Source organism: Leptosomus discolor, chromosome 1 (assembly GCF_034619465.1).
Source record: "Leptosomus discolor isolate bLepDis1 chromosome 1, bLepDis1.hap2, whole genome shotgun sequence".
NCBI classification, from domain to species: domain Eukaryota; kingdom Metazoa; phylum Chordata; class Aves; order Leptosomiformes; family Leptosomidae; genus Leptosomus; species Leptosomus discolor.
The window spans coordinates 132,080,545-132,094,016 of NC_141391.1; the positions used below are offsets into that span (position 1 = coordinate 132,080,545).

The following is a 13,472-nucleotide window of genomic DNA, read 5'->3' on the forward strand; positions in this document are numbered from 1 at the left end:
GGAGCCTTCGCCGGGGCGGGGGAGGGGGCGCTCCGGCGGCTCTGCCGCGCCTCTCCAATCCTCGGGCCAGGCCGGGCCGGGGCGGAGCGCAGCGCCGGCCCAGCGGTGACTTTGGGGGGCGTCGGGCAGGGCCGAGACGGCGCCGCCGGGTCGGGAGGCCGCGCCATGTGGGGCTACGCTGGTGAGTGCCGCCGGGGCGGGGGGGAGCTCACCGGCCTGTGCCGGGGCTGCCCGCCCGTTGGCTCTCTCCCCCGTACGGCGGTGGGCGAAGTGGCGTTGCCAGCCCCGAGGCGGCCCGCGGCCCCCCGGAGGTGCCGGGCCCCGGACAGCGGGAGGTGCGGGGCGGGGACCCTCGGGCGTCCCCGGCCTGGCGGCGCGGCAGGGATGAAGTGAAACGTGTCTGATGGACATTACCGCTTGAGGCTTCGCGGCCTCCAAGCTGCCCTTAACGGACATGAAAGGCGTGGGTTTTGCCTTTTTTCCCCTCCTCTGAAGACCTTGAAAAGTTTTTTGGGGGGAGGTGTGGGGGGTCGCCTTTAAATGTAAATTCAAAAATAAAGGGCAACTGTTTCCCATAGGAGAGACATTTTCAGCCAGCATAAAGAAGAAAGAACTCAATTTATATTTTTTAAAGTGCCCTTTTGTCTTTCAAAGTGTTGGGGTTTTTTCCCCTCAGAATTTTTTCATTATATTAATTAATGAATTAGAAGCTTTTTCTCAGGAATATGTTTTCATATACAAGCTGCCCTGCCTTTTTGTAACATGCTGCAAAGTAGGTATCTCAGTGTGGCCAGATGATGCTTTTTTTGCCTTTTCTTGTCTGTCAATTTTGTGACTTGCTTTTGGGATGTGACAAGACTGGTAGAATGCTCATGTGTGGTCCTTGAAATAGCACTGTTCCAAGTACATCTGAAGCATATGAATAGATTAAGTTCCTTCAAATTGTGATGTGTGTTGTGTTTTAGAAATTGCTTGTAGGCTGTAATCTTGCATTCCCAGTTTTCTAAGTAAGGTTGAAGGGCAAGCTCAAGTCATTGCTTATAGACCGGCTTTAATTTCTTTGGTAGGCTCTGTTACAACTAAATCTGGCGTTTCTTGCATAATAGTAGATTTGTAACTATTGTGGGGTTTTTTCTCTTGCATTTAAAAAAAAAAAAAACAAACAAACACTTCTATTTAAAAGCCAGTATTCTCACTTTCTACTGTCCTGAGTTAGATTTGGCCCCTTTGCTTTCTCTGCTTTCTCTTCCAGATAGAGCTGTTAAACTCCTGGGAAGAAATGTTCCCTCAATTCTGAGGATGGCTAAAGGAGTGGATCCGAAGATAAGCAGAAGTCTTTGCATTAAACCCCAGGAAGGAAGTCAACTTCAGCCAAAAAGTAAGAGTTTTTGATAAAGATCATACTATGTTTCATGCCATGAAATACTTAGATATCCCAGCTGCTACCATCTGAACAGGGATTTGGCAGACATAGATGCTAATATGCTTTATTCAGTGAGAGGGAATTCTGGTCTTTAGACTGAAAACTGAGCATTAAATTTAGCAATAAAAATCTTGGTTTTTAACAAAGCCAGGGGTTAGTATTTCTTCTTGTGACAACACAGCTTTTGCTTTGTAGTAGGTCACGAGTATCTGATCTGATGTACAGTCCTACATTGAGGTTCTTCAGCTGTGCTTCAGCACTGACTGTTTAACCCCAATGTAAACTATCAATGTTTAGGAATGTTGTACAAACTTTTGGAGTTTTTCATAGTGCAACCAGCTCCAGCTGTTCACAAAACTGAACGTGCCCTGCAGGAAAGAGTCAGTCTGAATCACTGGCTTGATTCATGTTTGAGGGTGGAGCTGGTCAGGTAAAGCTCAGGCCATGAAACATTTTTTCACTATATATGGGACATTTATGATGCTTTAATCAGACTTCCTGTATAACATGTTCCCTTCATGGTCTACTGATGCTAGATAAAAGAAGCATACAGATGTGAAGCATTTTGCATACTTCTGTGTTAAAAACATAATGCAGCTGTACTGGGTAAGACCAAAGGTCTCCTTAACAGTATGATGTCTCCAGTAGTGGCCAGTAAAGGAGGTCCCTTACATTTTTGTGAAGACTAATAGGAATGGTGACCAATAGCAAGGATCTAAGGAAGAGTGTAGAATGAGGGCAAACACAGTGGTTTTCCCCTAGACTGCTGTCCCAGAGGTGGCATCTTTGTGTTTAATGGTTCTCACTGGATTTTCTTTCATAATTTTGCCCAGTATCTTGATGCTGGGTGTATTTTTAGCATCCACATTATCTGAGAAGGAATTCTTCAGCTGAACCATGCTGTGCGCAAACAAATATAGTCTTGTATTTGTTTTTGAACCTGGTAAGTGCTTTTTTTTTCAATCAGATATTCCTTTATTGACTACCCCTTCCAAAACAGGACCCGTTCATTATAACCCACACTCCCAATGTCACTTATGATTCTGGTGCCCTGAGTTGTGCTGAAGGGAGCTTCGATTACTGCTTTCCCAGGCCAAAGGGTTTCAGTCTATGATACTGTTTCTGACAAGGTGGCCTTCCCATACCTGTGGTTGTCCTTTTTTTTTCTGTGTGCCCATTCTATTTCAGCTGTTTCTGAGATGAGGGATCAGTATTTCACATGCTTTTCAAAATGCTGGAGTCACGGTTTTATACAATGGCACAGTGCTTTTGTGTTGGTCTGTGTTCCTAATCGTTGCTAGTAATAGTGTATCCCTTTCTGACTATTACTGTTTTGCCAAAAACTCTATGAAACCCTGAGGACTTGCTCCTCAGCAGTAATGGTTAGGTTAGAGTCTGTCATTTATACATGAACTGGAATTGCTTCTTGTTTATATACATGGGGTTTCACTGGCCAGCTCATTGACTGAGGATTCTGAAGCCCTGCGGCTCTTCACGCTTAGCCCTCTTCTTTATGTTTTTGAATTACTTAGTGTTGTCAGCAAACTGTGCGTCCACCCTGGTTCCTAGATAATTCCTGAATCCACGAAGCAGCACAGATCCCTACAGGATAACTCCTATTGTTTTTTTAAAAAAAAAAAAGGTTTCTATCTTTGCACATTGTTTACCACATTTTAATGGTATATTATGCATGGAAACCTTCCTGTATTACATTCTGAATATTTTGTATATTGAGTTTGAAAGACTAAGTTGAAAATTAAGGGTTTAATCTTTGCCTGTGGTCATCTGTTTGTTTATACCTCCAGATAAGATAAAATCTTACACTGCCTGGAAAAGTTAGCATTCTGTGATGTAATGGTGCAGGATACTGGCTTTTCTGTAGCAGTTCCATTTGATTTTTTTTTTTTTAATTAATTTAAATGTAATAGGAAGACTATAGTATCACAGCACCTTAGGAAGCTTAGATGCTGGAGCAGGTTCTGCAAATTCAGAGCTAAAAATACAGAGGTCTTGAGCAAGATTTGGCTTTCCTTCCATGGCTCAATTTAATCCACATTTACAGGTTTGTTAATCTGACTGTGCTTTTTGTCCCCTAACTGGCTCTAGCAGATGTACTTAAAAGTCTGCGTTGCTCACCCTAACTGGTTCCATTACAGCTGGGGCAATTCAGCTTCTCTGACTGTTGTTCTTGGTGTTTATTTTTGTTTGTTTGTGTTGTTTTTTTTTTTTTAGGTCGGTCTACTTTGAGGGTGCCTGGACACAAGCCTACAGACTGGGAGAAAAGATTTTTGTTGTGGGCAGGCCATTTCAAAAAACCAGAGGATATACCAGAGACTGTCTCGTAAGTGCCAGTTTTGAAGCTGTAAAAGAGACATTATCTATGCAGGAATAAGTTACTTGAATGCAACTCCACAGTAACTTTTCTTAAATAGAATGGGTTTTCACAGCTGAAAAATCTTACACTGCTGCGTTTGGTGTATTGTCTTGTAGATGAGATGACCTGAGCAATTCTATATTGCTGACATAATATATCCTTTTTGATTATTTTTTTTCTGAAGGGATGACCACCATCTATCAGTTGTTGTTTCATTAGAAAAACATCACAAATCAGTTAATTTTTACTCTTCTCTCCTAGTCAAAAAAACTTTTTGCAAATGTTAAGCATGAGCTTTTTCTAGTGTTTTTCTTTATATGTCAGTCTCCCATTGTGCAAACCTTTCATGATATAGCTATAAAATAACTGAAACTCATTTAAAATATTTATTACTTAATATCTAGAGGGCATGGGCCAACTTTCTTTACTCTTGGAATTTAAACTAACAAACATATATATATATATATATATATGTATAGTCAAAACATCCTTGTTGCTGGTGGAGCCCAATGTCAATGTTTTGCCCTGCATGAAAAGTAGAAATTAAAACTGTGTGTTCTAGTTTGCCTATCTAAAATGAAGATAAAACTTAACAACAACAGGCAATTATTAGTTTAAAGAACATTCCTGGTGGTAGTATAGTTATCTTTTAAAACATGCTTGTAATGCTTTTAAATGTATGCATTTATTTAAATTAAAAATATACAGTAAATCTTGTACTACTTGAGTAAGCAAACTATGTAGCTGCCCCCTAAATATACTCTATTTGTTTGGATGCACCATATGGGAGTTCAAAGTGCACCCATGTATCTTAAGTTTTTTCTAAGCATATCACAACATTAACAATGAATTCTTCCATTTTGTATTGCATCGTTTTTCTTAAAATTACATTTGAAATACATAAAGGCATAAATTGTTAAAACTTATTGTTAGTGCATGTATTTTTGCATACCAAACACTTGTTACGAGTGTTTTTAAGAAAAATTCAATTGCCAGAGTGACTGAAGTTATTTCAGTGGTTTATTGAAAGGACAAACCGATAAAAGCTGACCTTGCAGTTTTGCAAGTGCATAGGGAATTCTTGTTTGTTTAGGCAAATAGTTTAGCCAAAACTGAGAAGTCAATTGAAAACGACATAAAAGCACAAAAGCTCGTTTTCCTGTTCTGAGCTGAATTAAGAGTTGTAAGAATTGTGATAGCTTGTGATACAACTCTGTAATCTTGCAAGATGTGGTGATCAGAAGTAACTCATTCATTAAATATTAATCTTAGCCACTGAATTAAAAAGCAAACTGTTCAGATAACTAACTTTTCCTCTTCTAGCACATCTAAGGTACTTCAAACGTCAACTAATAAAGTTTTTAAATCCCGCTTCTGTAGGCTTTAATTTCAGCTTAATTGCAGCCTGTGCCTAACTTGTTCGTCGCAGATATTAGCAAAAACAGATACCCTGGAAGCTAAATTTAACTATTAGCTTGATAGTAGATGGACGGGTTCCCTATGATCAGAAATGTTGTACTCTGATCAATACTCTGGAACAGCAGTCAAATCACTCGCTTTCCTCTTTAAAAATCTCTAGTTCTTAGGTCCTATGTGATTTACCGTGTTGAACTATCATGGATCCTTCTGTATCTTCTTTTCCCTCCAAGTATAAGGGTCAAAATGTGATAAAAGATTCCGTAGTCGCTCATGTTTGTGTACAATGATAATTCCCCTGTTCCATTAAATCAACTATCCATGTTAGTTTGGGGTTATAATGACCTATTTTGATGCATTTATTCTTTCATCACATGATGTTGATGCTTTTCTAGTCATCTGTAATTTTATAATGTGCCAAATTTAATCAGCGAGAATATCAGACCTCCTTGGGGAGTCAACTGCTCTAAATTCTGCAAGGAGAGTTAAATATATAGGGTATAGGTCTCTGGGTATGGTGGAAGGAACATCTAAAAGCATTATGCTACGTTGGCCCTTCTTGGATTGGTATTTCTAATACAAACTTTAAATTTGCTGTAACTGAGATGTCATTGGGGTAGAATGATCTTCATAGTTTAATAATTTTTTTGTTTTGTTTTAACTCATCACATGTACAGCTGGAAGGCTTTAATAACTGATACTTTTCTTGTGGAAGACTTCTGGCTTTTAAAAGGTAACAGTAGACTAGGCAACAGGTTTTCCAAAGGAGTAGTATACTGGTGTGGCTATGTAAGTCCCCTGAAATAAAAAAATCACAACAACAAAAAAAATTTAAGAGAGTCCTCTGTCCAAAGCTGATGTTGGAAAGCTTACAATCCCTCCATGCCTCATAAGTTTCTTAGGAAAATAGAGTACCTTAAGAGTATTTACTCTAGCAGGAGGGAAGTGGTAACCACTGGTCTCTTACCAAGTCCTATTCAGAAATTCTGAGGAGTATTACGTTCAGCAGCCAGTGTGTAATCTATAGCACTATCAAATCCTGTAGCAGAGGAAGCCTTCTTGCTTGAAAATAGACTGTGTCATAAATGAAACTATTTTGAAGTTCAGGAAGAAAGAATTGCTAAGCTGTGATAATGCTTCCCTCTGCCCAAGAAACACCAAATGCATAGTATTAAACACTATGTATTTTATTTCTGCTGACAAATGGGTTTTATGGTGCTTCTGCTATTGAGGGAAAATGCAGGTTTTATAATGTTAAATACACCACAGTTCTAATATGGATGGAGTGCTCCCTGGCTTTGCAGATATTGGAAGGTGGTAGTCAGCACAGAGGGAGCTAACATTAAGAAAAACACTGAATTAGTAAAACGATTCTCTTCTTTTTCCTGTCTTCTCCATAGTGAACACGCATACTTAAATACTGCAGCCTTCCTCTTTTGCGTTGCAGTCAAGTGGTCTGGAAAGGCCATATTGTCTCTTAACAATTAAATAAGTGAAGTTAAAAATATTTGGTTTGTTTCCAACTTTGAGAGGAATACCTTTGTGACCAAGGTAGCTGAGGATCAGCCTTTCCCATTCTTGTAAAACCTTTTTGTGATAAGAACCAGGTACTGCTAGCATTGTACAAAATTACATAGCATGCTAGGCGAAATTAAACAGTTAGCCAAATGATTTATTTGGGTTTCTGATAAGTCTGTTCTTTTATTATTTCTTGAGGATTGAAACAATCAGAGCAGCAAAGACCACACTGCGTGTGAAGTTCAGCTATGTAATGATTGCCTTGACAATACTGGGATGCATAGCAATGGTGATTAAAGGGAAGCAGGTAAGCAGAGATTTTTGGCAGGTGACTACAAGTCAGTCTTCACATAAACTCCTTAGTTCCTCGTGTGGATTGTTAGTACTGTTTTGCTTTGGGTTTTGGTGGTGTTTTTTTCGTTTCATCACTGAGCAAAAATTAAAAATAACTCCTCCTAGTTCTGCAGAAGTGACCATCACTGATTAATACCCAAGGCAGAAAAGGGTGATGTCACTGTTAGACTGCATATGCTTCCTTTAAAAGAAAAAAAAAAGTATTTTTTTTCCTTGGTGCAATACTTAATATTTAGCTTGCACTGTTTTAACTCCTTAATTTTGCTGACGGGCTGCAAGAGTTTGAAAGGAAAGAGCACTTTCTGTTGCAAGGATCTGGTAGGTAGGTAAATGCTCCTTGGGCCAATGGGGTCCATGCAGTGACTGCCTGGACCTGTTACAAATGCCTTTCTACATGCTGCAACACTTGTAGAATCAATGTAATGGAAATACCAAATGAGTATGTTTCTCAACAATCAGACTTGAGAATTCTCAAGTCTTTTTAAACAGTGAGGAGATGGTCAGTAGCAATTCTGTGCCCTTTTTAATTGCATTAGAAAATAGACTTCCTTTAGTGTGGATGGAACAAGTTTTCTCAATTATTATTGTTTGTTGAATCAAATATATTTCATAGAAGAGCTCCCACGTCCTGTAGATGCTGAGCATCCCTCACTTGCGTAGAATTTGCCAAGATATCAAAGTAGTTCAGCATGTGGCAGAATTAGATCTATGACTTAATTTGCATCACATGAAGAGAGTAAGTGTAAAGTTTAAGATTCCAAGTGCAGCAAAGATTGGTCACACTTTATGTGTTTTTTAACATAGTTGGTGAACTATTAACTTTGAGGTATTTCTGTAAAGAAGCAAGGAGCATGTTTTGTGTAACAAAGCCAAGCTAAAGCCTCTCAGCAGAAACAGTCTTAAAGTCAAGGAACTTGAATATCATCCGTGGAGCTTACTGTCATGTTACTTTTGGATAAAAAGCACGGTGGTAACAAACACAGTCCACTACATTCTTTTAAGGATGACTGGAATCAGAAAACCCTGTGCTTAGAGCATCTACGTGGGCAGCGCCTTATTTGTATGCGGCCTTTCTCTGAAGCAGTTCTGATGACAACATTCAGATTTTGTTTCTATAGACTACGAAGTGTTCTAGAGAAACCTTAAAACTAGTAACAGAGTCTCAACCCCAGCACTGTGAACTATTGTGTCAAGTGACATTTCTGTCAGCATTCACCTATCAAAATGAAAAGGATGCAGCACTCTGGAATAAAACAGTGGAAAGGTTTTTCCCTGGCGTTAGCAGAAGAGATCAACACTGACAATTCCCAGAACATTTTCCTCTTACATTGGAGTAGTATGACTGCAAACACTGGAAAGGGAGGAGGACAGCTGCTTTGGGACCCTTGTTTTCACAGCAGCTGGAATCAATTATGTCAACTTTTTATTTGTTTCCAGTACCTCCAACTTCTGAAGACCAGAGATTAGTATTACTGACCAGATGCACAGAATGTATCTTCTACTGCCTTAACAGGGTTTAATTTATTCCCAGAGAAATAATAAGTTTAAACCAAAATAGTCTCTGGATGTTTTATTTTAACCTTCTCTCTTCCTGGCATTAAAGCTGACAGAACTGTGCCTTGGTAAGGACAGGCCAGATAGCTTTTAAGCTATTGATTCACGTTTAATCTCTGTGGTCCTTTAGGTGATGCTTTCTGCTCTTGCTTTGTCATTATGTTGTAGGCTGTAAAAAGGCATGAAACCCTTACAAGCCTGAACTTGGAGAAGAAAGCTCAATGGAGAGACGAAGCTACTCAGAGGACAGCTGCTAAACCTTAGAGGAGGAATTGAAGAGACCAAGGACTGGGGAAGAAAAGCTGAGTCCTTTTTAGCACTAGGAGCATATAGTCAGTCACATCTTTCCTGTATGTTCTGTACTCTCATGTTCAAGAAAGAATGAATACATTATCCTGTAATCATTAAAATCAGAAATAACTAGTCTCTTTTCCTAACAGCCTTCCTTTTCCTCCAAACTTACTACTTCATGGTTAGCAGAACAGGACAAGCGTACTGTATAAACGGAACAGCTGTTTCCCACATGCGCTAGGCATTAGACTAGGCATCTTTTAAAAAGACTGCTGGAGCTGTACCTGCATTCTGGGTACCAGTCTCCTTTAGGAAGTCTTATGCTCTTACTTACCACTTACACGAAGATAACGGACACAAAAGGATGGCCCATTTGGTTTCCACTTGTACATTCATACCCATGCAAACAAAATACCTTCTCTGGGCAGTCATCTGCTGTCATGGGCTATTTCAGGTCTTTTCACAGTCCCTTCAGGAAGAATGGTGCTATATGTAATTTATATTGTTACCAGCTGCTTCAAATATTCCGTATGTTCCTCTTTGTGCAAGAGAGAACAATTGTTTGGGGAGCCTTGAGTCAAGAATAATTGTATGACCTGCATTAACGTAATCAAAATGATCATCAGTTGGTAGAAAGTCTGCTTACCTGTTCTAGGTCCAATATATTCTGGCTGCAATTGTTTAAGTGAAGGATTACTTTTTGTGAAGAACTGCCTTCCTTTGATAAAAAGAGGAGGGAGATCAGTAATGAAATGCCAGTCCAGAGAACCAATGTGTTGCAGATGACAACCTAACAGTTTTCACACCAGAGCTGGTAGTGGGGTAAGAAATGTCTGAGCTAAGGGAAGAGATGACTGTTTTGACGAATACTAAGCAACAGCTTCAACCCATGCTACCACACTTACTACTTAGAGGCACATGAGTATAAGAAAGTCAATCAGGCATTCCTGCTCTCTGCTGATGAGCTCTTTTTTCCAAACATCATTTAGATTTATTTGCGTTTTCCCGCCTTTAAATCATCATCTGTGCTTTCATGATACTAGTCCACTTAAAAGATCATCTGCCTCAAGTTTTACAAGCAGCAGACCCAGTAATATCTGCAAAGAGCAACTCTCAACAGTCGTATTTCTGGCATTCATTCTAAAAGAGCCGCATACTGTTCATGCTGAACTAGAAACAGTATTTTTCCTCCTCCTTTCAGTTCATTTGGAAGGAAATGTAGATTGGAACTGTCAGGACTGCTCAAAACTGTGTTATTTCCCTGGACTGCCTGCTAACTGGCCCTGGGCACTCCAGAAACAGAAGAGGCATATGCATTCGACAGATTTAGTTTGTGAACTTTCTGATAATGGGAGGCAGATTATTTTTCCTGAAACTTTTTCCTGATTATTTTTGTTGCGCTACTAAAAATTAGCACTATTGCTGAATAAATTAAAAGCCCTACAAAAATGCAGGGTAAATCATCTTTATATCTGGAAAAGAGAAGCAATAAGATATCTAGTTGAGTCCTCTCAAGTACTTTGTCCTTTACACTAGAGCTAGAAAAATAGCTGCTGCAGTCCATCTTTCTATCAATTGCATTTCTGGTACCACTCATACTGAGATGTAACCAATCAAACAAGCTGTGCAATCTTTCCACCACAGAAGTAATAACATTCAGGCAATGCCATGACCTGTCATCAGATTCTCTGTAAGGCAAATCTCACAAGTATGCTGTCAGTCATGCAGAGCAGGCTTCCACAGATTTATCCACTCATTTAGCACTGAATTCAAGTCATGCTTAATTCCACTGCAGGTATGTGAACAGATCTACCATGACAGCTCTGGTTCTTTGCCACACCAGTAGGCACACAGGTGGGAACCAAAAAAAAAAAAAATCTTCCCAGATTGTTTGCCTGTGCTCATGTATGTATTAAATAAGAACAAAAAAGCAGAGAAACTTGAAGAGAAGCTTGTGACTTGATTTATGCTTGGTGATGACAGAGCTTAAAACCATGCATCTCAAAAGTATGCCCCCTTCAGTAAGCACCTCTGAGTGCACTCTCTGAACAAACCAGCAGGTACCTCATCTAGTTTTGGAAATAAAACTATTTAGACTCATCCAGCTAGTAAAGTATTTCAAATGAAAATACGTAAAACACGACTTAGAAAGCAACACCTCAAAACAGCAATGGTCACCAGTTTTTCCTTTTACTTAAATTTCTCTAAGCTTTATCCTGTTTACTCAAAATTTGAACACTCATCCAGTGGTTTGACAAAAGCTCCATGTAAAAGTCATATATCCTTTCCTTCTATCACTTCGATAACTCCACCATTTCAGTATCTACCATAAAAAAAATGCATCACTGCACACCTTTGTGTTTTCTTTTAGCTTCCACGTAGGCTCCAGAGTCTCAAATAAAAGCCTGAGCCACTGGGCTTTGTGCTGTTTCCAGCTCACTCCCAACCACTGCAGTATTTTCTCTGCAAGTAGTTGGGTACTAGAAAAAAATGACAATCTTTCTCACAAAGGCAATGAAAGAAACCACCTCTTTCCTAGTGCGATGGCTCATTTTCTTTCTCCCCTTTGGCTTCATCTGCAACACCACTCACGTTTATTCAAAGTCAAATTATCCATCCTATACCACGTGCCTGGAAATTCCTAATACAATGATCAATCTGACAACTTGAACACTGCCTCAAAAGAGCATGCAGGAGCCCTATGGACATGGCCATAGCAGTACACAAAGAAGTCTTCTTTATCTTTCTAGGACTTGGGCAGAGACCTTCATGTCTACTGGCCGAAATTTGCATGGGAAAGTACTAATGATGTGTTGTACCAATTCCAGAAGCAAAGAAATCACACTGGAAGACGGGGAGAATTACTTCAAGCTGGCACAGATATGCAAATTGCACAGACATGAGATAGCTGTTCTGGAAATCCTCAGAGCAGCACTGAGGTCTATCACCAGAAGCACTGTCACACATAGGACCGGGTGCTGCCATTTGGTTCTTCAACAGTGTCAGCACTGACAGTTAAAATGCATGTTCAGGAACACGTAGGTTTTCCGATGTCATTGCCGGCCTTCTGTTAAGATTAAGTGAAGGGATTTCACCTGTATTTGGCTGGCATCAAGGAACCAACACAGGAATTTAAGAACAGGCTGGTCTCTAAGCAGCACTTGCCTCAAATGATTGTGTGTGTGATGTCTTCCCAGGAGCCCCAAGCACTGGTCCCGTCTTAGTTATTGAGCTTTCAATAACCTTCTGCCCCATCATCTCTTGTATCCTCCTGAACCCAAGAGTCACCCTGCCTGCCACATTCCACTGGTAACTTTACCCACAGAAAGAATGATAGCTCCTGTTTGCTGCCCCAATAAACATGCAACTTAAAAGGCATTACAGGTCTGTGGACAGGACTGCTAGATAGCAATTCTAGGCAGTCCTGCATCTTCCTTTCTCTAATGCCCAGTTTAAAATGAGACATTGTTAAAACTGGAGCATAATAGTTCCACCTCATTACTGATGCTGCAAGAAGAACTCAAGAGATTCCTGGTTCTCATAAATCATTTCACCTTAACAGCCTGTGGGGTTTTTGGAAGGTGCTTAGATTGGATCTCCACAAGCAGACAGAAACAAATGCATTCACTTCCATTTTCAGGATGAGGTAAGAAGAAAATACAAGAGATCACTTTTCTGGCACTACACACTGCATGGCAGAGCTAAGAGAAGAACCCAAGAACTCCAACAGTTCCTTGGCCCATCCTCTACACATCAGTCCACACTGTCTCCTACTTAAAACAAGAACAGATCATTCAAAACACAGTATGACTTTCACAGAGGGGAAGCTAGAGGCATTCTCCGAGAGAGCTCCTGTTTGAGCAGCAGCACATCCTTCAGGAAAGCAGGAATACTGCTTTCAATGTTTCTAGCAAGTGACATAACCCTTGTTACTCTCATGTCAGTCTGAAAAAGTGCCTTGTTTCTCATCTGAATGGAGCTTACAGCTTTTTTTACAGTTGTTGCTGTTCCCAATTTTTTAGCATCCCTTTTTAACTGCTCATAGCACACAGAGTGTTCCTGTAAAAAAAGAGTTTCACCAATGCCAAATATAAAGTGAATATAAATTTGCCATTTCTACTAAAGATTTCTTTTTGTACCTGTGAGTGTTGCAGTAGCAACACAGAATCGTGTTAGGAAGCAGTGTTTAAGCAGTAACATATAACAATCCTCATACTCTTTCAGTGGCACTTTTCCTCCAAAACAGAGTCCTTCACCTGTGGCCTGAATGTTATTTATTAGATGGGTAATGTTACACTACACATCTGGCTCTATTAAAATGCAAATATTTACTTGCCCTGCCCAGATCAGTCTGTATCAGTGAGCTGTTCCTTTCATAATTCAAAAGCCTGGATCTCCCTTCTGACTCACATAATTTGCCTTTGTTAAAAGTAGATTCTATTTCTTTTCAACCTATTAATAAGGCTAAGTAAAGCAAGGCCAAGAACTGGTGGCTGGAAGATCCTGATGGAAATACACTCAATTAAGCACCATTGAAAATTA

The 13,472-nt window shown here is 39.9% G+C and overlaps 1 protein-coding gene across 2 annotated transcripts; it reads left to right on the forward strand.

Moving 5' to 3' along the window:
- Positions 1–155: 155 nt before the first annotated feature.
- FAM162A (family with sequence similarity 162 member A) lies at positions 156–9,054 on the forward strand. Of its 2 annotated transcripts, XM_086478525.1 has the most exons (5): positions 156–181; positions 1,253–1,378; positions 3,656–3,764; positions 6,930–7,038; positions 8,808–9,054. In XM_086478525.1, exons 1-5 carry the CDS (start codon positions 166–168, stop codon positions 8,901–8,903), a joined length of 456 nt encoding a protein of 151 aa, XP_086334651.1. In that variant the 5' UTR covers positions 156–165; the 3' UTR covers positions 8,904–9,054. The 2 variants fall into 2 exon arrangements, with proteins under 2 accessions (XP_086334651.1, XP_086334641.1); XM_086478515.1 differs by lacking the exon at positions 8,808–9,054 and having other exon boundaries at positions 6,930–8,338.
- Positions 9,055–13,472: the final 4,418 nt, after the last annotated feature.